This window comes from Phyllostomus discolor, chromosome 1 (assembly GCF_004126475.2).
Source record: "Phyllostomus discolor isolate MPI-MPIP mPhyDis1 chromosome 1, mPhyDis1.pri.v3, whole genome shotgun sequence".
In the NCBI taxonomy this organism is placed as follows: domain Eukaryota; kingdom Metazoa; phylum Chordata; class Mammalia; order Chiroptera; family Phyllostomidae; genus Phyllostomus; species Phyllostomus discolor.
The window spans coordinates 132,216,813-132,243,402 of record NC_040903.2 but is presented as its reverse complement, the minus strand read 5'-3'; the positions used below and the strand labels follow the sequence as shown (position 1 = coordinate 132,243,402).

The following is a 26,590-nucleotide window of genomic DNA, read 5'->3' as shown; positions in this document are numbered from 1 at the left end:
ACAAATAAATTGCTTTGCTATTTCTTTATGATTAGAGCCAGGTTTTGCATCTTTGGTAGGAATATCACAGCAGTGACACCATGTTTTTCTCTTTGAATTCTATCCAGTGGTGCACAATTTTGATATGTACCATTATTGGTAATGTACACTTTGATTACTTGATTTAAGCGGTGTCTTCCAGGTTTCTGTACAGAAACTTTTTTCTCATTGTGATTAATTAATGTGTGGGGGAGAAGTCCTTTGGGACTGTGCAGTCCTTTGGAACATTCTGCATAATATTTTTAATTTATTTACTTATGTAATAATGGGTTCATTGTTTCCTTATATATGTATATTTGCCTACTTCATCTTTCAGTTACTAAGGGAGGTATATCAGAATTTCTGTGATGGTAGATTTGTTAATGGTATTTTTTTTCTTAATTTCCTAAGAAAATTTAGATATTATTCTTACCAAAACAGTAAAGGCATTTATCATGTGAGATTTGGGGGCAGAGGCACTAATGATGAGATGCTCCATAGTGCACATCCACGGTCTCTGGTTCCTTTGATCAAAAAAAGTGGGACAGTTTGAGACTGAATGCTCAGGATTCCATGCTCCCGGCTGAAACTTACCTCCCATGGAATTTCTTTTATCTTTTTTTCTTTTGTTCTTTTTTTTTTTTAAGTTGTGGTAAGAACACATAATATGAGATCTGCCTTCTTAACACATTTTAGGGGTGCAATACAGTATTGTTAACTATAGGCATGCTGTTGTACCACAGATCTCCAGAACTTTTATGCCCATTGAATAGCAACTCCCCATTTCTACTTCCCTATAGTCTCTAGCAACTACCATTCTAGTCTTTGCTTCTATGTGTTTTTGACTTGTTATATCCCTCAAGTGAATATCACGCAATATTTGTTCTTATGTAACTGGCTTATTTCATGTAGCAGAGTGCCCTCAAGATTCATCCAGGTTGTAGCATATGACAGGATTTCCCCTTTTTTAAAGATTGAATAATATTTCATTGTGTGTATATGTCACATTTTTTTTATTTTTTATTTTTTTAAAGATTTTATTTATTTATTTTTAGAGAGGGAAGGGAGGGAGAGAGAGAGGGACAGAAAAACATCAATGTGCGGTTGCTGGGGGTCATGGCCTGCAACCCAGGCAATGTACCCTGACTGGGAATCAAACCTGCAACACTTTGGTTTGCAGCCCGCACTCAATCCACTGAGCTACACCAGCCAGGGCTTATGTCACATTTTCTTTATCCACTCATCCTTCAGTGTACATTTAGGTTGTTTACCGCATCTTGGCTATTATGAATGGTGCTGTAATGAAGGTGAGAGTGCAAATATTTGTTCTAGATCTTGACATGAATTCTTGTGGTATATACTCAGAAGTGGGATTGCTGGATCATGTGGAAGTTCTATTTTTAATTTATTGAGGAACCTCCATACTATTTTCACAGTGACTGCACTATTTTACATTCCTACCAAGTGTACCAGTTTCTCTATATCCTCACCAACACCTACCTGTTTTTTGATGATGGCCATCCTAACAGGTGTGAAGTGATATCTCATTGTGACTTTAATTTACATTTTTCTGATGATTAGTGACATTGAGCATCTTTTCATGTACCTATTGGCTGTTTGTATATCTTCTTTGGAGAAATGCTCTTCAAGTTCTTTGTCCATTTTTTAATTGAGTTCCTTATATATTTCAGATAGTAACCTTTTATCAGATATGTGATTTGCAAATATTTTCTCCCATTCTGTAAGTTGCCTTTTCACTCTGATTATTCCTTTGCTATGCAGAAGCCTCTTAGTTTGACATAATCATCCCACTTGCCTATTTTTGCTTTTGTTGCCTGTGCTTTTGGTGTCATATCAGAAAAAATCACTGCCAAGACCGATGTCATAAAGATTCTCCCCTGCAATTTCTTCTAGTGGTTTTACAGTTTCAGGTCTTACATTCAAATCTTGAATCCATTTTGAGTTGATTTTTGTGTATGGTGTAAGATAAGAGTCAAGTTTTATTCTTTTTCATATTTCTGCCAAGTTTTCCCAACACCATTTGTTGAAGAGACTATCCTTTCCCTGTTATGTATTTTTGGCACCCTTATTGAAGATCAGTTGACCATATATGCATGGGTTTATTTCTAGGCTTTCTGTTCCATTGGTCCACATGTCTGTCTTAATGCCAGTACCATACTATTTTAATTGCTGTTACTTTATGATATATTTTGAAGTTAGGAAATGTGAGGCCTTCAGTTTTGTTCCTTTTTCTTAAGATTGTTTTAGCTATTCAGGGTCCTTTGAGATTCCATATGAATTTTAGGATTTTTTAAATTTCTGTTTTAAAAAATGCCACTGGGATTTTGATAGAGATTGCATTGAATTTGTAAGTCATTTTAGGTAGTAGAGACATTGTAACAATTTTAAGTCTCCCAGTTCATGAACATTGGATATCTTTTCATTTGTTTGATTTCTTTAATTTCTTTCATCAAAATTTTGTAGTTGTCAGTGTATAGTTCTTCCCTTAGTTAATTCCTAAGTATTTTGTTCTTTTTGATGCTATTATTAATGGTATTGTTAACTTCCCATATCTCCTTGCATTTCTCTCAGGTGTTCATTTATATGTTATATAGATATGTGTGTATATGCATATATAACATATCAGACTCATACATTTTTAGAATTTTTATATTGTTTAGTCAGTGTAACATTTTATTCTTTTTTAATGTTCTCCCCTTCTTTGTAACAATGATTTTTCTTTAAAGACTATTTTATCTCACAATTAAAACAGCAACCCTGGTGTATGTGGCCTGGGATTTTCCTGATGGAAGGTTTTTTCATTCTTTTTTTCCACCAACTTTTCTTTGGCTTTATATTTCAGGTATATTACTTATAAATAGCATATGACTTCATTTATAATACATTTATTTTATTTATTGATTTTAGAGAGAGAGAGATTGAGAGAAACATCAATTTGTTGTTCACTTATTTATGCATTCATTGTTGATTCTTCTATATGCCCTGACCGGGGTTTGAACCCACAACCTTTACGTATTGGGGTGATGCTGTAACCAACTGCTACCTGGCCAGGGCTATAATAAATCTGTTGTAATAATCTCTGTCTTTTAACTGGTATATTTAGTTCATATTTATTTATAGTGATTATTTTGATATTTAATGCCAATTTATTTTGTGTTTTCTATTTGTTCTGCTTTATTCTTTTTTATTCTTTCCTGACCCTTTTTTTTATTTTGGTGTGTGTGACTTACTGAGTTTTAACAGTTACATCATAAAGTTATATTCTCTATTTTTATTAAGAGCTACCCTAACACCCTTCTATTTCTATATTTTAATGATTACCTTAAATTTCAACATACATACCTATATTAGTAGAATTAAAATATTAATCAATAACTCTGTCCTCCTCCTGAAATATTTAGGACCTCAGAACTCTCTAACTCCAGTTATTCCTTCCCAAATTATAAATTAGTTGTGCAGTACTGTGCAGTATTTTAGTTCCATCTTGCTTTTTCACCTTTCAAATAAGACATTATTTTGATTTTATAGATTTAATTCTTTCTTGTAGGTTTATCTGTATTTTACTAGTTTCTTGCTTACTGTTTCTGAGTTGCAACCCTCCCTTTCAGGTTTGTGTTTTTTGCTTCAAAGAACATCCTAGACGTTCCTTCACTGAAAGTTGATTAGTACGAAACTCAGTTTTTATTGTCCAAAAATAATAGCTCTATTTGCAGTAATTCTGGGACAGTTAAGGGGGATGTACTACTCTAGGATGACAGTTATTTTCTTCTTAACATTTTTAGGATCTCACTTTCCACTCTGCCTTTAGAAGTCTGTAATCATTTTCTTCCCCTCACTGGCTACTTTTAAGCTCTTCTCTTTGTTGGTCTTCAATTTCTCTACTGTATGTTTCTATAGAGATTTCTTTTCTCTCCTGACTTGAATTTGTTGTGCTTTCTGAGTCTAAGAGTTTGTTGTCCGTTAATTCCTGTCCATTAATTTGCTGTTACCTTTTGTGGTGTTGCCGCACCCATTTTCTCTGTGTCCTTCTCCTGGAGCTCTAACTAGTCAAATGTAAGTCCATAACTCTACCTGCCGTATCACTCAATACTTCATGTTTAATTAAAATTTTTTTGAAGATTTTATTTCCTTTTAGAGAGAGGGGAGGGAGGGAGAAAGAGAGGGAGAGAAACATTCATTGGTTGCCTCTCCATGCCCTCAACCAGGGACCTGGCCTGCATGCAGCCGAGGCATATGCCCTATGGGAATCGAACCGGCAACATTTTGTTTTGCAGGCTGATGTTCAATCCACAAATCCACGCCAGCCAGGGCAATACTTCATGTATTTTATTCAATACATAATTATTTGATGTACTTCAGAGTCTAATTTTGCTTTTTTTATGTCTGCCAAACCTCACAGCTTTTTTCCTTATTTCATGCTTCTGAGTTATAGCACAGGCTTATAATGAAAAGCAGTCCCCTTCCCATGTCTAAATTTTGCATCTCAGTGGTAATCACCTAACTCTTTTAGCTACTGCTTCTGGAATTTGACCTTAAATTCTAAATAATGCCAGCTTTAGACATTATCTGTTGGTTTCCTATTTTGGAAACCGAGAATTCTGCAATAGTTTCCTTCTTCACATTTTTCTAATAGTGACGTGTCACAGCTTTTGTTTTTGTTATCGTTGTAAGTATTGCTCACCGAGCCAAGAGTTATACTGTGCTTAAACTTCTCTTTTTGTTCAACTATTTTTAACCTTGGAAATAATAATTGTCTGATTTATTATTTGTTAGTTTTCTCTGTAATTGTCAACTCTTTCCAGATGCTGCAGTAGATCTGTGAAAGTTTCCCTGTGGTTGAGTGCACCAGACAACGAGTGCTTGCCGTTTTCCTCCGGTGTCCTTCCTCCAGGGAGCAGTCCCTCTGCCCCTGCGTCCCCTGTCCTCCCACTCTGTCCTGCTCTGTCAATTAGAGCTCGTCAGCTGCTGAGTTCTCGAAGTGTTTCTTCCTTTTAGGGATGTATTCAACTTTCATTTGTGAGCCTAACATGTAAAGGAGGGCCTTCTGCTTTCCAGGTTTTATATATAATTTCCTCTGGGCTGCCTATCCAGATTGTCCTTCATTTCTTTTTAGATTTGGAAGTAGTACTCAATCTTTTCAACATATTGCCCCCTCACTCACATTTTGTTTTGCAAAGAGAGTACTTGTGTACAGTGTATGTAGTACAGATCTTGGGGTTCTGTCTTAGTTTAGTTGCCAGATTCAGAGATTATGGAATGAGACTGTGCCCCCTCTCTTTTGTTTGATAACTGCATGTATGTGTTGATTTTTTTTGTACATATGTTTTTGTAGTTTATTAGGTCTTGGGAAAGAGAGAGTTTGTGATTGGGTTCTTTTGTAATCTTGTCCTAGAAGTCTCTCCCTAGTTTTCAAAATCTGAATTTTTAGTGTCTGAAGAGCAATAATATGGGTGTCTAATAATTTATGTAGCCTATACTCTGTTATTGGGCTTGACTTTGTGCCTAATTTTATGTGTTGCAAGTACTGCCATTGTGAACATCCTTTGTTACATACAACTTTGGCCGAGGTTCATTAGCTCTTTCTTTCCCTCCCTTCCTCCCTCCCTCCCTCCCTCCCTTCCTTCCTTCCTTCCTTCCTTCCTTCCTTCCTTCCTTCCTTCCTTCCTTCCTTTCCTTCCTCTCTCCCTCCCTCCCTCCCTCTCTCTCTTACTCTTCCTCCCTCCCTCCCTCTCTCTCTCTCCCTCCCTCCCTCTCTTCCTTCCTCTCTCTCTCTTCCTCCCTCCCTCCCTTTCTCTCTCTCTCTCTCTCTTTCTTTCTTTTAAAAAAATATTTTTATTTATTTATCCTTGGGGAGAGTAGGGGAAAGGGAAGAAGAAAGAGAGGGAGAGGAACACTGATATGACAGAGAAACATTGATCCATCGATTGGTTGCCTCCCATATACACCCTGTCCAGGGACCAGACTGCAACCCAGGCCTGTGCCCTGACTGAGAATGGAACCAGCGACCCTTTGGTTCGCAGGCTGGTGCTCAGTCCAGTGAGCCACCTCAGCCAGGGCTATTTTCTTAGGATGTAATCTCAAAGTGTAATTACTAGATCAAGTAATTAATCATTACAATCCTTAATACTTGTTTCTAAATTGGTATCCAAATCCAAAGCGTTGAATCAGTTTATATACTAGTATCAGTCAGTATTGTGGAGTATAATTGAAACCCTCCCCCCAAAACCCAAAAAACTTCACCCTAGTTGAGTAGCTCAGTTGGTTGGAGCATCATCCAGATACATCAGGGTTGCAGGTTTGATCTCCTGTCAGGGCACATACAAGAATCAATCAATGAATGCATAAATTAACTGATTTTTTTTTCTCTTTCTTCCTCCCCCCCTCTCAAAAATCAATAAATAAACATTAGCACGGGGCAAAGGGGTAAGTGGATATGGAAGATGGTATAGGGGAATAAATGGTGATGGAATAAAATAAAATAAATTTTAAACAATTAAGTAAAACATTGCTAAGTGAAAAATAATATTACATAGTACACATTTTAGTTTGCATTTGTATTCCCTGTCTCTCCCTCTCTCATTCTGGCCTATTTTGGCAAAGGGGTGGGCAGCGTTTAGGTTTTCTTACTGAGCATTCCATGCTTGTTTAATGCCATCTGATGGTTTTTGAGCATTTATCGTGTTAACTTTTTATTGCCTTTTACTTTCCTTTGCTTTTAAATTTTATTTTAATTTTTAGGCTATTAAACCTATTCGTCTTTTCCTTTATGGCGTCTAATTTTTATGCTTTGAAAGACTTCCTTTATCCCAACATCAAATAAGGAATCATAATCTTTCATTTAGCTCTTTTAGATTTCATTTTGTAAATTTAACTCTTTAGTGCATTTATTTTCATGTATAATTTGAGGCAGAGAATACTGAGCTTTTTATGTACGTAGTTAAACTCAGTTTTCTCCTGTTATTTATTATCAGATTTTCAGATGATTTGAAAAGTCATCTTTATCATATACTAAAACTTCCCTTAGCCAGGGTCTGTTTCTGAGCTTTTAAGTTCTGTTCTGCTTATCTTTTTTTATTCCAGCACAGTGTACTTAAAAAAATGGACTTATTATTTGTTTCAATCTCTGATAATGCTAGTCCTTCAAAAACCTCCCAGGACTGAGACCTGAGGTGCCTAAGTCAGGACACTGCCAAGGGAAGCTGGTTTTGAACATAGGCCAGGGTGAGATCAGTACAAAAACAGGACTGCGGAGCCACTTTCCTGGGCTCCTTGAAGCTTCCCTGATGAGAAAGAGCATACGTGTCAGCCTTGGGAAGGCTCAGTGAGCACGTTCACTCAGTCTTGGTATGAGGGTTGGAGGGAGTGTGGGATCCTAAAGCCAAATATGTAATTATGAGTAGTGCTTTTAAAGACTGACTTACTGGTTGAACATAGAAGCCTCTGTAGGTACCCAGGCAGTTGGGGTTGGGTTTCCAGGTGTCCTCTATATGACTTTTTTTCTTCCTCAAGGAAGCCCTTTGAGGCTCTTACAGGGCCGGGGATAAGGGAGAGAATAAGGAAATAAGAATGACACTGGAATGAAGGCACTTCTGTCTGTATGCTTTAAGACATACCTACAATATCTTTAGAGGTGCCTCCAAAGCTTTAAACATTTCAGGCCCATTGTGACTTTTTCTTTTAATTTAAAAAAATGATTAGTAGATTTATTTTAAAGTTTCTGCATGGCTGAGGGCAAATTTATCAATGGAAAGGAGAGAACACCCAGTTAAACTCTTACAGTCTTAAGCAAAAGCCCTACTGCTCCAGTTCTGTATTCAGAGTTATCTTTGGTTGGAGAATCTGGATCTATTTATAGTTGCCACACTACCTCCATGGTGGGAGGACCTGCTCTCTGGTTTCCTCTGACACATGAGATCTCCCAGTTCTTGTAGCACAATGTAGATAAGGCTGGAATACTTCATAAGACTTGACCAAAGGCAGGGCAACAAGTAAAAGGAAGTAAACAGAGTAGTCTGCCATGGGATCATTTTTCACATGAAGTCTAGTTTTAGTCGTCTTCAGCTTTGCTTTCTTTCTGGCTCCTGACTTGCCCCAAATTCACAAAAGCCATCCTTTCCCTTCTACTCAGGAGAATCTGCAAGCTTGTGCAGATTCTAAATTTCAAACCTGAAACAGGACTTTATGGTTGACACTGGGAATGCTGCCTGCATGGGTGTGGCCTGTGCCGTCCACAAGAATCATCTCACTGTATTCCAGTAGCTTCTACAGGACAATCATACCTAGCTATACCAGTAGCCTAATGTCTTTACTTGCAATTAGCATGTGGTGGGTTGCTTAGGAATCTGTCATAAGTTTTTTTATATATAATGAACTTAAAACATACTTATGTTCATTTTATGGCTTTTTAAATAAGGGATACAGTGCTGTATAAAACAACAGTGGACTAGAACAGGGTTCTAGTCTGATTTGCCATTTAACAGCCTTGTCTTTTTTAGCAAGTCACTTGGTTTTTCTGTAGTTTTGTTGCAAGATTTGGATATAGTTGGTCTGTAATTTTCTGATTTTGACTGTAATTGAATTATTATAAAATTTGTACTTGAATCTTTCTCTTTGTGATGTATTAGTCCATTTTAATATGATGCTGAAGTATTAGTGAGGAATAATGGCCCAAGCACTGGTCCAGTGAGAAAGTATGATCCATTTCATAATGTTATGCTTCATTGGACGGGTTCTCTATTTTGGTGACAGGTGGAACCTGCTTATATTTAAAAGGGTCCATGGAGCTTATGAGTTTCTTATAAAGTAAATAACCTCTTTATTTATCATATACAAATTTATTTTTTAAAAGATTTTATTTATTTCAGAGATGGGGGAGGGAGGGAGAAAGAGAAGAGGAGAAACATCAATGTGCAAGAGAAGCATTGATGTGTGATATGTGAGAGAAACATTGATCAGTTGCCTCTTGCACACCCCCAGCTGGGATCTAGCCTGCAACCCAGGCATGTGTTTTGACCGGAAGTCCAACTTAGTTTTAGTTCACAGGCTGGCACTCAATCCATTGAGCCACACCAGCCAGGGCTATCATATACAAATTTAGATGTTCTTAAACAATTTAACTGTTATGTTCTTAAATCTGTATTTAGCTTCTATGTTTTCTGGTTTTGTTTCTTTTATATTTTGACTTTTCATCTTTAAAATTTTGAAGTTGAAGTAAAAAAGCAAACGGAAGCACCATTAGTTAAAGTACTCTAAGAGTAAGTTATTTAGTACTCTTGGTTAAGGTAGGCCAGTTTTTCTTTCTACTTAAGTGTAATCTATTTTTTTAGAGTGAAAAGCTTTTGTTATATGATACAGTCCAGAGTGAACTAGAGGAGAAGATAAGAAGGCTTGAAGAGGACAGACACAGCATTGATATTACCTCAGGTAATGGGAATGATGTGATTGTGATATTTAATTTAAGTGACACTGAACCTTTGGCTTATGTAGTGTCTTATAATATCTTGGTTTCCTAATATAAATGAAGTGTTCTAATGAGAGAGGGAAGGGGAGAGACTTATAAAGAGTTCGACAGGATTGTATTGTTGATTTGATTTGAACTCACACTTCAGAAAAATGTGGAAAATGGAGCACATGAAAATGGGCAGAATAAAAGTCTGACAGGAACTATATAAATAAAATAATATAGTATGGGAATAGTAATATTATTATAACATGAGAATAGTATTGGAAGACAATAAGAATAGATGTGGAAGACAGCTATCGTATATATTCTTCCCTTTAAGTCTTGAAAGATTTCCATGTGGAAGAAGGGATAAAACCCTTTTCTCTTTGGTACCACACAAACTAGGAAAAATGAATAGAAGTCACAAGGAGCAGATTTGTGTCTCAGGGAAAAACTTGTTAAGAAGATCAGTCCAATGTGAAATTGGCTTTTTGTTTATAGTTTATTTATTTTTAGAGAGAGGGGAAGGGAAGGAGAAAGACAGGGATAGAAACATCAATGTGTGGTTGCCTCTCACATGCCCCCTACTGGGCACCTGGCCCACAACCCAGGCATGTGCCCTGACTGGGAATTGAACTGGTGACCCTTTGGTTCACAGGCCGGCACTCAATCCACTGAGACACACCAGCTAGGGCTGAAATTGGCTTTTTAGGGGTATTGTGGAAAGCCTTTCTCCATTGAGTAGACTATTTACTGGGTTATCCTACAGTTATTGTGTATGTGTTACTTTATTTTTTATAAATTCTGTTTCTCTGATATAGAGTAGACATAGTGGAGTCAGCCAAGCTGAGCTTAATGCCACTGCTCCATTACCTGCTAGTTGGATGACCATGGGTGACAGTCACTTTAGCTTTTCTAAATTGGTCTCTTCTGTAAAACTGAAGCAATCAGAGTACCTACCTCAGAGGTATCTTTGAGGATTAGTTGAGACAATTCACGTATTGTATATTTAACAAAGTGCCTGGTATATATTCACTAATTATTAGTTATAATTGTTATTATGTGCCATGTTGATTTTTACTTCAGTAAAAGCAGAGAAAAACTTATAAATATATGGATGCTCATGAAATTATATAGTCATATATCTATACACATATACATAGTTGCCAGTGAAATTTTGCTACCTTGAAATTATTGTCTTTTTTTCCTCCATTGATCTCTAGAAATCAGCTAATACTTAAATTTTATTTACTTGCCAGAGCTGTGGAATGATGAGCTTCAGTCAAGAAAAAAGAGGAAGGATCCTTTCAGTCCTGACAAAAAGAAGCCAGTTGTTGTCTCAGATATCTTTTTCAAATTTTCTGAGTTCTTGCTATTGTTGATGCCTTATGTACATTTTTGTACTGTACATAGCTTTGTAGCTTTTTAAAAAAAAAATATTTATTTATTTTTAGAGAGGGAAGGGAGGGAGATAGAGGTAGAGGTAGAGAGAGAGAGAGAGAGGGAGAGGGAAGGAGAGAAACATCAATGTGCGGTTGCTGGGGGTTATGGCCTGCAACCCAGGAATGTACCCTGGCTGGGAATCGAACCTGGGACACTTTGGTTCCCAGCCCGCGCTCCATCCACTGAGCTACGCCAGCCAGGGCTACCTTTGTAGCTTTTATTGGTATACATTGCCTTTATATGCAAAGTCTTGTAATAAGCAAAAGATGATTTATAAAACTGATTAAAGGCAAAAGAATATAATTTAGATTAAGAGGGGCAGAGGAGGAGGATAAATTTAGTTACAATCTAGACTTCATAAATTAATATGGTTTCATAGTTCACCAGGGCTTTGATGTGAAAGAGCTGCTTGGTATATAACATGATTGCTTAATTCTTATGTGCTTTTTAATATTTTTAATGTTTCTCAGAGGGGAGTGTCTAAATTAATATGTGCATTCAGTCTCAGCATTTCCTATGGTAGCCTCCCCTTGCCCCTGCCTTCTCCCACCTCAAAAGTGGTGAGGTTGGTGGTGTGCCTGGCAGTGATACACAGGGTGGAGCAGAATTAGTTGTTCATATTGGTGTTTGTGTGGAACATAATGCAATGATTAATAAATAATAATAATAATAAACAATACAAGAGTGAGCTATGTTTCATGTACTCACCACTGTAAACCTACTTTTGCCATACCTTGTAGAATTAAGAGTATGGTTAATAACATCTGAGATTTGTGAAGAGTAATTTTAAGTCAGAAGTCAGCATACCAAGGGATTATGTCCAGAAACCTTTGTTACATTCTTTGGAAATCTGCAGTTTGGAAGTATAATTCAAAGTGTGAAATTCTTACAGCTAAATGACCTTGACTTTTCAACGTCCATATATAGTTTATATGCTACAAGATCTTGATATTCTTGAAGACTGGACAACAATTAGGAAGGTATGATTAAAGAGTAATGGAATGCAAGTATATTTTTGTGGTTTATTCTTAAGTTTCAATGGTTTTTCACTGGTATATTAAAATGTGTTTATTATAAATAGGCTTTGCTGTTTTAGTTTTTAAAAAAATTTTATTTTTGATTTTAGAGAGAGGGGAAGGAAGGGGAAAAAAACGGGAGAGAAACACCAATGTGAGAGAGAAATATTGGTTGCTTGAATGTGCCCTGGCCAGGGCCCAGACCTGCAACCCAGGCATGTGCTCTGACTGGGAATCGACCTGGCAACCTTTCGGCTTGGGGATGATACCCAAACAGCTAAGCCACACTGGCTGGGCCTAAATTTTTTTTATTGTCTTTTTTACTGTTTTACTTTGCAACAGTCTCTCCAAGGCAATTAATGCTAACACTGATAACAATGAATGGAAGGGGTATATGAAGAGAGACATGTCAACAGTTTGTTTTTTTCTTGTTATAGTATAATTAATAATTTATGCAGAAGTACAGAAAAGCGTTTATTTAGGGTTCCTGAAAATAATATTAAAGGCCCTGGCCAGGCAGCTCAGTTGTTTAGACCATCGTCCTGATAAACCAAGGTTGTGGGTTTTATCCCTGGTCAGGGCACATACAAGAATCCACCAATGAATGTGTAAATAAGTGATACAGCAAATCAGTGTCCCCCCCCCCACCCCTGCTTGCTCTCTCTAAAATCAATAAATTAAAAAAAAAATTCCGTTCCTGGTTTTTACCCTCATCCTGGCTCACAGAAGGCACTCAATATATATTTGTTGAATGAATTAAAATGAGAATTTGAGCCTTTGTTATGTCTTGCATTTTGTCATCAAAGATTTAAGAATTATAGGATTTCTTGTGCTTGTTTGAAAGTGGAGACTTGTTTTCCTTAAAGTTTTTTCATTTTTAGAAACTTTTAGGTTGAGAATTAGAGATTATTTAATGTATTAATAATACGTCCCAGAGAAATCATTATTCTTTATATAGACATATGGAGGGTGGACTCAAAAAACCCCATAATTTAGTTATGAAAAATTGTGTATTTATTCTCAGATGAAGGTAAACTTCTCTACTGAAGGTAAACTTCAGTTACCTTCAAAGTACTATCCCATTTGATGCAATGTGCCTATTCAGACGTTTTTTTCCACTGCTCAAAACAGTTTTTGAACTTGTCGATTTTGATACCTTTTAGTTCTGCCATTTTTTGTTTCACCTCTTCCACATTGGCAAAACGTTTCCCTTTGAGGGCTTTTCTTGACTCGGGGAAACAAAATAAAGTCACTCAGGGCGAGATCAGTTGAATAGGGAGGGTGGGACAAAACTACTGAACACTCAGTTAAGCATGAATGTCTGTGCCCATAAATCACCCATCACGAAACGGGCAAATGTGTCGGAAGAGTTAAAAAAAAATTGAGTGAAGCTGCTCACGGCCCATCACAACAAGGCCAGCTGGTGCACTGACACAGAGGGGTTCCTAGAACACTCACCTAGTGGGGAAGCCTGTACTGTGAGGGGCCTGCCCTCCAGAAGGTAATTGGGGGGGGTTTTTTGGGTCCCCCTCATATATTCTTTATGGTCTTAGATATTAACAACCAAAATATACTTTGTCTGTGAACTCAGACAGTGATGTCTTTTCTCTTTCTTTTATTAAGGCAATGGCTACACTGGGTCCACACAGAGTGAAAACAGAACGTGAGTCACTGAGTCTGAGTTCAGAAATCTTTTTTTTTGAGTTCAGAAATCTTTATGGAGCCTTGTTGAACAGGGTTAAGTCATCTACATACTAAAGAGCTTCCCCTGCTTAAAACTGGCCTTAGTAATTGATAATGGCCCTCTTTCCCGTGTGGCACTTGTCTAGTTAATTGGTGGTTTAGTGTATGTTATTTAGCATTATTTAGTACTTACATTTAAAACTTAGTGAATTATATAGAAAATGTAAGAAATTAAAATTTCTTATTTCTATTAGATTTAGGTTTGTTACATAAAAAACATTTTCAGTGTTTTTTCACATATATGCATGGATTGGTGTTAATTCTTTGTGTTCTGCACCTTTGTTCTGACAATGTCTTATTAATATAACAGTTTTTGAACTGATCCCTTTAGCACCTGTGAAACTGGAAAAACATATGCACAGTGCTAGATCTGAAGAGGGAAGATTATATTATGATGGCGAATGGTATATACGTGGACAAACAATATGTATTGACAAAAAAGATGAATGTCCTACAAGGTAAAAGGCCTTTATCATTTCAGTGTTTACAACATTGTTGTTAGTAAATATTTGCCACCTCCACTGTGTACTCATGATATATCATTAGTTGACTATGGATCCCTGTTTTCTCTTGACACATGATTTGGTTAGCATGTGTGTCCACCAGTGTTAATATTTATATACCAGAGCTATGTATTAAGTTCATGAACACAAGCATTAGTACAAGTGGGAATCTTAGAATTATTTAGCTAGGTAAGAGATCCTATTCATTAATTTTTTTGGTAGATATCTTATTATGATCCTAATACTATGTCTTCAAATTGGAGTATTGGGAATTTGAGAGTGTGCTTCCGTTATGTGTGGACCTATCAGTCCTTCAGTTTATTTTTTGGTGTGTGACAGTATTTTAGATAAGAAGAATATAGATCAATTAGAGTAGGAAAGGAATGGAAAACTCATGAAAACTTTTAAGAGTACCAGTAATTAGAGTATAATTTGAAAACTGAAAATAGTTTGTTAAAAGGCTTGATCTGTCTAGGCTTAAATGAAGTTTATATAATTAGTTATATAGCCTTCTGTGTTTCATCTGGTTTTGACCTTTAAAAAATATTAATGCTAATTGCTGCTTTAGTTACTGCAGTTATTAAAGATATAATTCTCAGAGTGGTAACCATTTACATTAAGAAAGTCTAGGTTTCAGTGATAAGTAAACTACGTTTAGTATAGAATATTTATTTTCTAAATACAGTGCTTTTAATCAGATTGTAATTTCATCTTTAAAGTTTTAGGATACCAGGAGCATAGTGTATGGTAACTTTTCTCATAAAAGCTGATTGGGCTAATTACTATGTTATTTATGATACCCCTGGATTCTTGGCTTTATGATATTGCCTTTGAAATATTTTACTACTACTTAGCATAAATGTGGTTTAAAAAGAGATTAAAAAAGCATAGGAGATGACTTAACCAAAGTCCATTTTTTAAAAAGATTTCTATATAGAGATTAACAGTGTCCAAGAAAATCTGTACAAGTGCCACAGAGGCCCGACACTGGGAAGCAGGGGTTGGTGTTAGAAAGGTTTTTGAGCCCAGACTGCTGTGAGCTGGAGATGGGATCCAGTGTGAGCAGTGGCTTTCGTTCCACTCTGGGGTTTTTCGGTGAGGGAATGGTATAGCGGGGGTGGAGTAGGAACATTATGTATTTAACACTTCTCATAGTAAATATTCCCAACGCTACTAAAAAGAAAGAAAGAAAATGATCTATTAGGTGTGCTGAATGTGATATTTGTGACAATATGGCCAGCCGATTTTCAGCGTTCTGGGAAAAGGCAATTGCATACCTGAATCTACACTTGTAGCCCACCTATCTCGATTTTATAGCTAGTACTCTGGAATGAGTAGAGGAGGCATTTTGTAATTCATTGATTCATTCTTTTTTTTTTAATTCTTTTAGTGCCATAATTACAACAATTAACCATGATGAAGTTTGGTTTAAGAGGCCTGATGGAAGCAAATCTAAGCTTTACATTTCACAGCTACAGAAAGGAAAATACTCAATTAAGCATTCGTAATCATGATTTAAGTGTTACCTAAATCTACCTTATTAGTGTTACCACGTGTGATGTGCCATGGGAGTAAAAATTATATTCGATGGCTAATATTTTCGCTGAATCATGAGAGACTGTGTATTTGTGGGTAGTACTCGAAGTGGACCTTATATTGATATGTTATTAAAAGAGACAGTAAAAAAGTTTAATTGTGATCATTACATTTATTTGTCTTTTAGGTGAAATGACCAATAGGTGTATATGGAGGGGTTTCTTACTAAACTGTTTTCTTGGTTTTTATGCAAATCTGTGTTTAGTGAACTATGTTGCTAAATGGCTACTTTTATCTGCAATTTTAAAAAATTTTCCATATCATTGTCATTCATTATGTATTTGTAAATAAGCCTCATGATACATTTCCTATAAATGGTTTGTACTAGTACATTAGTGTTTAATCAGAATTGAAATTTAATCATATATATGTGAGTATGTATATATGGCGTTATCAGCTTGTTTAGAACTGATGGCCTTACTTTACAATCTTGTTTTAACCCAAAATTAAGCTATTGGGTTTGACAGTTAAAAGGAGCACTTTTGTAGACTAGCAGCTTTCTTTCTCCTCTTCCTTCATTGTATGGTGGTGACCTATTTTTACAAATTATGTATACTTAATGTTATTTAGTAAAATTCATGTCAAGTAATAATATGCTTTGATGTGTATTTCCCGTGAGCCTTTAGAGGGCAGCTGTTTCTGCTGCAGCATAAGTGGTGGACAGTAACTGACAGTATTGTGGTGCTTGCTGTATATTCTGGTCTTTGAAACAGATTTTTATAAAGCATTTTCCAGAGGTAAAAGTAGGTTCTTATCCTAATTTTATTATTAGGGCAAAATAGACAAGGATAATTTCCTTAAATTTATTCTCAAATTAGAAATTTTACCTACACTTCTACTAAATTCTACACTTTAAGGGCACTTGGTGCAATTTAGAAAGTATTGGCCTCTTCCCTTAGCCACATTCAAAATTAGCTCCTTAAGCCTCAGGAACAGTATAAAGAATTGAAGCCCTCAATATGGCAGCACAGTTGGCTGCAGTATGTGTTAGGGTACAACCAAATGATGTATTCCTGGTGGTCTTGTGCACTTTAATTTCTGTTATAATGAGACTTAAGAGGATGAGGAAGAGATCTACTTATTAACCCTTAGGGCAGGACATCTGTTTTGTTCCGTTTGTTTTCACTATTTTACCTCTTCAGGCATCTTCCTGTGCAGATCACTACTTCACTGTTGCCAAATGTTAAAATATTTGACTTCTGAAATTCATTATCAGCAAAGTTATGTACTGTGTTCCGTTCTGTTTCTAATTAACCTTAGCAAATGTACATATGTCATAATCTGATAGTATTTGACAGTACTTATGTATACAATGTTTCATAAGCATTTTTAATAAGATTTGTATTTTTAAATTTAGTATATAATAAAAAGATGTGTTTGAGTGTAATTTGTAGTGTCTTGAATTACTTCTGCATACATTTGTTTATTATTTATAATCAATCTATCTACTTCTAAGGATTTCGGCCATTTTACATGCATAGGTATGGAGTGTTGAACAAATGTTTTGCTCCCTTAATTCAACCTCTATTAGGGTATATTTAGCTAATTAGACAGTTAATTTATACTTAATTTTAAAATATGCATATATATTGTATTTTGGTAAAAATGTACTGTATAAGTTCTGAAATTCTAAATAGAAATTCTTTATCTTATTCATTTATTCACTCACTCATTAATTTTATTATTTATGTGTTTCTTTTGAGAGTACATTTATTAAAGCTGGGGACACTGAAACAAAGGAAGGACTTAAGGTAGAAGCAGCAATAGGAGAGAGTGTAGGTGATGCTCTGCTTTGGCGCTCTAGAAACATTTTAGGAAAGCAGTGAGCCACGCTAGGCCTGCTGTTAGCTCACTGAAAAGTCAGAGAAAAAGGGGCCTGGGAGACAGGCTCAGGGGTTGGCCTGGGATAAGCTGCCACTGCCCATTGCTCCCCTGGTTGCAATTCTCATGGGGACCCTTAGTGTTTAGGAGAGGAAAGTAATGATGCACACCTGAGAGGGAAGGAAGGCATGGGCGTGCTCCAGAGAGAGCCCTCTCTGGGTCTTTGTCTTGAGGGTTCTTACCTGTTTTCTAAAGTCAGGAAATCTTAGGGGAGGTCTTCAGGGAAGATCTCAATAGAATATTCATCAGCTTTATGGTGGTTCACCAAAATGATATTTATTCCCCTGACTTCATCCCTCCTTGGGTGTGGTTGGCACACATGGCACTAATTGGATTTCTGTAATCTGTCTCCCTGAGTAGGGCGATTTAAGCCATGTACCTTCTGGTTGGGGAGAAGTGTATGCTGTGTAAGTGTCCTTGGTTAGGAAAGATAGGATTTACTAGATGGCTGTAAACTACTTGGCTGTTTAACTATTGTCTCAGTTTCCCTACTTCACTTGTCCTGGCTTACTATCCTGTCTCATCCCCCCTCAGGCCTCCATCACTGAAATCCTTTTTTCCCCTTTTTATTGATTTTTTTTTCAGACAGTGAAGGAGAGGGAGAGAGAGATTGATTTGTTGTATTTATTTATGTATTCATTGGTTGATACTTATATGTATCCTGACCAGGGGCCAAGCCTGCAACCTTGGTGTAGCAGGACAATGCTCTAACCAACTGGTCTACCTGGCCAGGGCCCATTTCTGAAATATTTTAGGGGTGACGTGGGAGGATAACTGTCTTCCATAACTGCTTCCTGCTGATAAGGATCCTGGTCCCTGCCTGTGTAGGTTATGGAAGTGTCTCCCTGCCTGATCTAAGGGAGATAGGGAATGGGATTTGAGACTGAAACAGAGAGGCTGTTAACTGATTCTTCTAAAGCAGGGATGGGCTGGAATCCCTGAAGCATCCTCTTGATATGGAATTGTTGCATGCCAGTCAATATGAGACCTCCAGTACTAGGACATGGGACATAGGATGAAGGGTCAGTTCAGTTATTCCTTACAGTTCTATATATATTTGTCTAGTTTAAAGGTATGATATGAACATTTATTTTTAGAGGTCTAATTTAGAATAAATCAGTTCTTTCTGTGGGTTTTTCTAAAGATGTAACATGTTTGCAAATGCATCAGAGTAGGGCAATGGCTGTCTCTGATGAAAACGTAAAGTGACATCGTTGTAGAAACATAAAAAAATCTTGTTCTTCTAATAGTAAAAATGAACCAATTTCCAACTTTGTATTAACTTACTTTTGATATTGAAATTCATTGATTTAATAAAATTCATTATTTAGGACACCTTCCCTGGACTTCCGGCAAGATGGAGGCATAGGTGGACGCACCGTACTTCCACACACAACCAAGATTAGAACAACAACAATTTAGAGCCAGAATAACACCCAGAACTGACAGAGAATTTATCTGAATGGAAGTCGGACAGCCAAGAAGTTGAAGTAGACCCATTCATCCAGATTGGTGTGAGGGGTGGAGAGGAGGAGCTGGGCGGGCGCGGGTCAGCGGCGCGCGGAGGTCGGGGAGATCTTGGCGCCAACTCGGCGTGTGAGCCATCCAGGGAACGCAGGATCGCAGTGGTGGACCCTGAGTACACAAGCGGCGGCTGGCGGACCCAGTGAGGCAGCGATTGTGGAGCAGGGCAGAGCTTGCAACCCAGGATCCCAGAGAGGGGACTGAGATCCTAGGAGAACGGAACTACCGCCATTGTTCCCTCCCATCCCCGCTCCCGTCCCCGCCCCCACTCCCGCCCCCACCCCCACATATCACGTCGCAATCTAGTGACTGGGGTGCCCAGCCCCAGTGAACACCTAAGGCTCTGCCCCTCACCCTAACAAGGGTGACCAGACCAAAAAAAAAAAAAAGGAGAGATAGGGAGAGATATGTTTCCAACAGAAGAACAGATCAGTCCCCCAGGACTCATCCTTTTGAGCGACCAAGAAGTAGCCAATCTATCAGATGCACAGTTCAAAACACTGGTGATCAGAAAGCTCACAGAATTGGTTGATTTTGGGCGCAAATTAGATTAAAAAAAATGCAGGTTACCATAAAAGAGATGAAGGAAGATGCACGGAGAGCCAATAGTAAAGGGAAGGAAACTGTGTCTCAAAACAATACAGTGGACCAGAAGGAAGAAAGAAACAACCAAACAGGAAAGAATGGAGAAATAAGAATTTTAAAAAATGAGGAGAAGCTTAGGAACCTCCAGGACATCTTTAAACGTTCCAACATCCGAATTATAGGGGTACCAGAAGGGGAAGAGGAAAAGCGACAGATTGAGCACATATTTGAACAAATAATAAAGGAGAACTTACCCATTCTGGCAAAGGAAATAGTCTTCTAAGAAATCCAGGAAGCTCAGAGAGCTCCAAAGAAGTTGGACCCAAGAAGAAACACACCAAGGCACATCATAATTACATTAGCCAAGGTAAAAATGAAGGAGAGAATCCTAGAAGCAGCAAGAGATAAGGGGACAGTCACCTACAAAGGAGTTCCCATCAGATTGTCAGCTGATTTCTCAAAAGAGACCTTACAGGCAAGAAGGGGCTGGAAAGAAATATTCCAAGTCATGAAAGACAAGGACCTATATCCCAGATTGTTCTATCCAGCAAAGTTTTCATTTAGAATGGAAGGGCAGATAAAGTGCTTCTCAGATAAAGTTAAGTGAAAGGAGTTTATCATCACCAAGCCCTTATTTTATGAAATGTTAAAGGGACTTATCTAAGAAAAGAAGATACAGAAAAAACATGTATAGTAAAAGGACAGCAAACTCACAACTATTAACAACCACACCTAAAGCAAAACCAAAAGAAACTAAGCAAACAACTAGAACAGGAACAGAACCACAGAAATGGAGATCACATGGAGGGTTAGCAACAGGGGAGTGGGAGGAGGAGAGAGGAGGGAAAGGTACAGAGAATAAGTAGCATAGAATGTAGGTTGAAAATAGACAGGGGGAGGGTAAGAATAGTATGGGAAATGTAGAAGCTAAAGAACTCATAAGTATGACACATGGACATGACTGAAGGTGGGGATATGGGTGGGAGAGGGTGTACAGGGTGGAGGGGAGTGAAGGGTGAAACGGGACAAGTGTAATAGCATAATCAATAAAATATATTAAAAATAAATAAATAAATAAATAAATAAATAAAATTCATTATTTAGCTTAACCAAATACTTCCTCTCAAGATTTTTCCTCACAAGACTCCTACAACTCTCACAAACCTTCTGTAACTTCCACAAACTTTATACAAAGAAAGTTTTTATTTTAAAAACTATGGTTTAGCACATTTGCTTTTAAAACTTCACTATATATCTAAGTATTTCAGATAAGCATATGCTCATCTATGAATAAAGTACTATAAAACATATTTTGTTATTGGCAATATCTCATTAGACTTCTAGTTGAAAGGTTTAGTTTAGGGGTATTGTTAGAACCTGTGAAGTGTGATGTAGCAGCTGTTTCTGCTGCTATTATGTTTATGATCAGCCTGTGTCTTAGGATCAATTTAAGGGCCTTTCCTGTCACAGCTCCCAATATTTCATGTTCAGTCCACTTTTTTCTGCTACTTCCAATTTTTTTTAAATATTCTTACAACTGCCCAGTTTGATTAATAGCCACCATTACTCCTGCTATACACACAAGGTAACCGAGGCTTAAAGAGGTTGAGTAATTAGCTTATGGGTCATCCAGATATTAAATGGCATTACCAAAATGTGAAATTAGATGATTCCAAAGTCTATGATTCAGCAAACAAATTATGAATTTAGCTCTACTGTTGTGAAGTTCAACTCTATAAAAACTTTCATTAATTGTACACATTGACAAAGACACATATACATACTAATATACATATGTATATGTATTTATATATTTATATGTATTAATAGATTTATATTCCTGCTACTTCCAATTTTTTAAAAAAGAATCCAATGAAAATGAATCCAATTTTACATGAAACAGACTGACAACTATCAGAGTGGAGGGGCGAAGTGGGGTTGGATGAAAGAAGGTGAAGGGGTTAGCCAAAGAAGATATGTGTATTACCCATGGACATGGACAACAGTGTGGTGATGGCCAGAGGGAAGGGGCAGCAAGGACTGGGAGGAGGGGGACAAAGGGGGAAAATGGGGACATCTGTAACAATGTCAACAATAAAAATAAAAAACAGCTAATCCAAGTTATTACTAGTAATTATTAGCAAACATTATTGATACACTCCTCATTCTGTCCCTTTTCTCATTGTTTTTTTTAGGGGGGCAGGTAGGCTGGGCACTAAGGACTTTCCATTGCAGACTTCTTCATGTAAAAGTTGTTCTGAGATACATGCTGTTACTCTGAATTCAAATACCACTGATGGAACCATGTACATACACCTCACTGATATTTCAATAGAATAACAGGGATGTTGGCTATTATTTCTAAGGTTTTGTTTATGAACTAAAATAAAGTTATAAGGAAAATATGTGTAGACTGAATAAATACCAGTTAGGATTCATGTAGCCTCTTGCCAAATTGTAATGTAAAGTATTTTAATTGCTAAAGATAAGGAAATCTAGAATATTTTAAAAAGAACATGAAAGTTCAGAATGAGGTTAGAGAAAATACATATTTTATATATATATGTGTGTATATATATATGTGTGTGTGTGTGTGTGTGTATATAATTTTAGAGAGAAGGGAAGGGAGAAAGAGAGGGTGAGGAGCATTGATTGGTTGCCTCTTGTATGCCCCCAATCAGGGACCTGACCCACAACCCAGGCATGTGCCCTGACCAGGAATCGAGCTAGTGGCCTTTTGGATTGTGGGATGACGCTCAACCCACTGAGTAGCACCAGTCAGAGCACGTTCCTTATATTGCCTTCATGGGTGAATTACAAGGAATGTGGCTCCTATGTCAGGTGAGATTAACTGAGGCAGTTTCCCCCTTTGGTCACTGTGGTCCAGAGTGTTGCCCTTTATTTCACAGACCCAGAATCTTGAACTTTATCTGTATGTCCTGTTATGTGCTGAATTGTGTCTCCAAATTCTTAGTTGAAATTATCACCCTTAGAACCTTAGAATGTGACTGTATTTGGAGATTGTACCTTTTAAGAGGTGATTAAATTAAAATGAGACTATTAGGTTGGGGCCTAACCTATCTTGAAAGGGCAATTTAAGAGTTAAACATTTTAGCCTTTGTTGATAGGCTTAAGTGGTTAATGCTGTGGAAAGTTGTTGTTGCAGAAACTGGAATGCATGACCACACAACTCCAGGAGGTCTGCAGTTCAACCTTTGTGCCCCAGGGGTCTGCAAGCTGTGGAGATGGTATCTGAGTTCCTGTGTTCCAGGGAGGGAAGGTCTGCCATGCAGATAAAGGGTTGTTGATCAACAAGTAAAGAATTACCAGGAAGTTCCCTGCTGGACAGCAACTCTTATCCAATTAACCAAAAATGTTGGATTGAAATGAGATATTAAGACAGTTTTTGAGGGTGCATAATCTGCTGTCCTCTCAGATCACCAGCATCTAAATAAAGCACCCATAAAGATTCAATCCTTGTCTCCACTTATTGGTTCTGGTAGTGATAGACAGTATGAACACTGACTTTTTCAGTAGCAATCTGACTCATGTCCTTATAAAGAAGAGGGAATTTGGACCACAGAGGGAAGACCCTGTAAAGATACAACAGAAAGGCATATATCTGCAAGCCAAGGAGAGAGGCATCAGAAGAAATAAACCTGCTGACATGTGGATTCAGGACTTCTAACCCCCCAAACTGTGAGAAAATAAACTTCTGTTGGTTAAGCCACCCAGTCTGCAGTATTCTGTTATGGCAGCGCTGGCATACTCATGCATGCCCCAAGGTGATGGCTCTGGGGAAGCTAGACTGACCGACCCATGGACTGAATGACAGCCTAGTGTCAACTTAATATTTTACATTGGGAAGTATAACAGAAGGAAAATAGATGCCTCAAGTCAACTAGCTGGCTTAGTCTTTCCTTCTGGGAAAGTCTATGTGAAAGCAAACTTGTCATCAGAAGTCTCCTTTACTTTAGAGAAGTCAGGAAGGCACCAGTCCTCTGGTGAGGGTACCCCCTTCCTGGTATAGTGCTGGACACATAGCTAGAACCTTAATTATCACCAGTGGTGATCCTGCTGATGGAGATATCTCCTCTGTTAGCTCTGTGTGGGCTCTGCCCACAGCCCTCTCTAAGTTGTTTCTAAACCAGTTGTTTTGCCATTCTGGCCAGTTCATTGGAACAATGTGGTCCCTACTCACAGGCAGCCAGTGATAATAATACTTAACAATTCGAGTGTTTGCCATGTGCCAGAAACTGTTTAATGTATGAAAAGTCATTTATTATTTTTTATGTTTAAAACAGAGGAAACAATTGTAAGAATTCTGATATGTTTACTCTTTATAAATTTATCATTAGGACTTTCTGGTCATGGTGTTTTTCTCAAAGTCTGAGAGGCAAAATCCTGTGGAGGACTTGCATATTGAGTGTTCTAAAGCTGAACTGATATCTCAAGTTGTTAATCTTTCTGAAAAATGTGTTATATCTATTTTTTCTATCTAAAAACAATTATGGGTCTAAAATTTCTTGTCTCCCATGCTTGAGTCTAAACGTATTCTCTTTCAAAGATGCATTTTGTTATTCAAAGAGGGTCAAGGGAAGAAGTTATGTAGTAATAGTCTTTTTAAAATTAAATTTTATTGGTTATGCTATTATAGGTGTCCCAATTTTCCCCCTTTGCATCCCTCCACCCGGCGTCCCCCACTTGCTAAGGAAATCCCAATACCTTTTTTATGTCCATTCATCACATATAAGTTCTTTGGCTACTCCATGTCCTATACTGTACTTTACAACTCTGTGGCTAAATCCCATGGCTATTCTGTAAGTACATATTTGTACTTATTTTTTAAATGTTTTATTTATTTTTTAGAGAGAGGGGAAAGGAGGGAGAAAGGGAGGGAGAGAAAAATCAGTGTGTGGTTGCCTCTCACATGGCCCACACTGGGGACCTGGCACACAACCCAGGCATGTGCCCTGACTGAGAATCGAACTGGCAACCCTTTGGTTCACAGCCTACTCTCAATCCACTGAGCTATACCAACCAGGACTATTTGTACTTCTTAATCCCCTCACCTCTTTGCACATTCGCTCACACCCCCCTTCATCTGGCAACCACCAAAACACTCTCTGTATCTATGATTCTGTCTCTGTTCTTGTTTGCCTAGTTTGTTTTTTAGATTCAATTGTTGGTCGATATTATAGATATTTTATGTCTAACTATCTATATATATCTATATGTATAGATAGGTCTTTTTGGCCATTTTATTGTTCATAGTTTTAATCTCTATTTCTTAAATAAGTCCCTTTAACATTTCATGTAATGGTGGTTTGGTGATGATGAATTCCTTTAGTTTTTTTCTTGTCTGGGAAGCTCTTATCTGCCCTTTGATTCTAAATGATGCCTTTGCTGGGTAGAGCAATCTTGGCTGTAGGTCCCTGCTTTTTATGACTTTGAATATTTCTTGCCAATCCCTTCCAGCCTGTAAAGTTTCTTTTGAGCTGACAGTCTTATGGGAACTCCCTTGTAGGTAACCACCTGCTTTTCTCTTGCTGCTTTTAAGATTTTCTCTGTATCTTTTACCTTTGGTATTTTAATTCTGATGTGTCTTAGAGTGGGCCTCTTTGCATCCATCTTGTTTGGGACTCTGCATCCTGGATGTGCCTGTCTACTTCCTTCACCAAATTAGGGAAGTTTTTCACCATTATTTTTTCAAGTAGATTTCAAATTTCTTGCTTTTTCTCTTCTCCTACTGACAACCCTATGACACAAATGTTGGAACATTGAAGTTGTCCCATTGGGTGCTTACACTATTCTTGTTTTGTTTTTTATTCTTTTTTCTTCTTGTTCTGGTTGATTGCTTTTTGCTTCCTTCTGTTCCAAATCATTGATTTGATTCTCAGCTTCATCCAGTCTACTGTTGTTTCTCTGTAAATTGTTCTTTATTTCAATTAGTGTAGCCTTCATTTGTGACTGGATGCTTTTTATGCTCTTGAGGTCCTCACTAAGTTCCTTGAACATCCTTATAAACAGTGTTTTGAACTTTGCATCTGATAGATTGTTTATCTCCATTTGTTTAGTTCTTTTTCTGGAGTTTTGATCTGCTCTTTCATTTGGACCATGTTTCTTTGTCTCTTCATTTTGGCAGCCTCCCTGTGTTTGTTTCTGTGTATTAGGTAAAGCTGCTATGACTCTGTGGCTTAGTAGTGTGGCCTGATGTAGTATGTGTCCTGTAGCGTCTAATGGCACAGCCTTCCCTATTACCCAAGCTGGGTACTCAAGGAGTATCCATGTGGCCTGAATACACCCTTCTCTTGTAGTTGAGACTTGATTGCTGTTGGCAGGTCAGTGGGAGGTATTTACCCAAGTTAGTTAGTTTCAAGAACTGGCTGTGGCCACTGACCACTAACCTCCACCCTCCATGAAGGATCAGCTATGCAGGGGCAGGGTAATGGTGCTCCATCATGGTCTGTAGCTGTCCATTGGATGTGCAGGCTCTGGTGTTTCCTGGGTGGTGCAGACCAAGGTCAGCCACCACCTTTGTTCTGCCCAGGGCCACCCTGCATGAGCTATAAAGCAATCTGAGATGGCTGCTGTTTGTGGCAGGCATGTGGCCACTTAGCAAGAAGTATGAGGGTTAGGGGCTCACTTTTGTTTGTTTGAGAGGATTTAGGAAGTTGTGAAGCATGAACCAAGACAAGACATGCATATGGAAAAGAAGCTTGGGTGGGTCTGTAGGTTGGGTGGGACAAAGTCTCTGGGGATCTCCAAGGTGGGTCAAACAGAGTTAGCCAGGTTGATGGAACCTCAGATATGGCACT

The 26,590-nt window shown here is 37.7% G+C and overlaps 1 protein-coding gene across 2 annotated transcripts in view; it reads left to right on the top strand.

The window, feature by feature from the left end:
• The window catches only part of BRMS1L (BRMS1 like transcriptional repressor), a 30,883-nt gene extending 13,716 nt beyond the window's left edge, over positions 1-17,167 (top strand). The window contains exons 5-10 of one of the 2 annotated variants that reach the window (XM_028506649.2): positions 9,366-9,462; positions 10,741-10,824; positions 11,840-11,904; positions 13,564-13,603; positions 14,015-14,141; positions 15,577-17,167. In XM_028506649.2, coding sequence (XP_028362450.1) covers positions 9,366-9,462; positions 10,741-10,824; positions 11,840-11,904; positions 13,564-13,603; positions 14,015-14,141; positions 15,577-15,694 — 531 coding nt within the window. In that variant the 3' untranslated portion in view covers positions 15,695-17,167. Of the gene's footprint in view, positions 1-9,365; positions 9,463-10,740; positions 10,825-11,839; positions 11,905-13,563; positions 13,604-13,993; positions 14,142-15,576 lie in introns of both variants that reach the window. The other variant, XM_028506648.2, reaches the window with a different exon arrangement.
• The last annotated feature ends 9,423 nt before the right edge of the window (positions 17,168-26,590 follow it).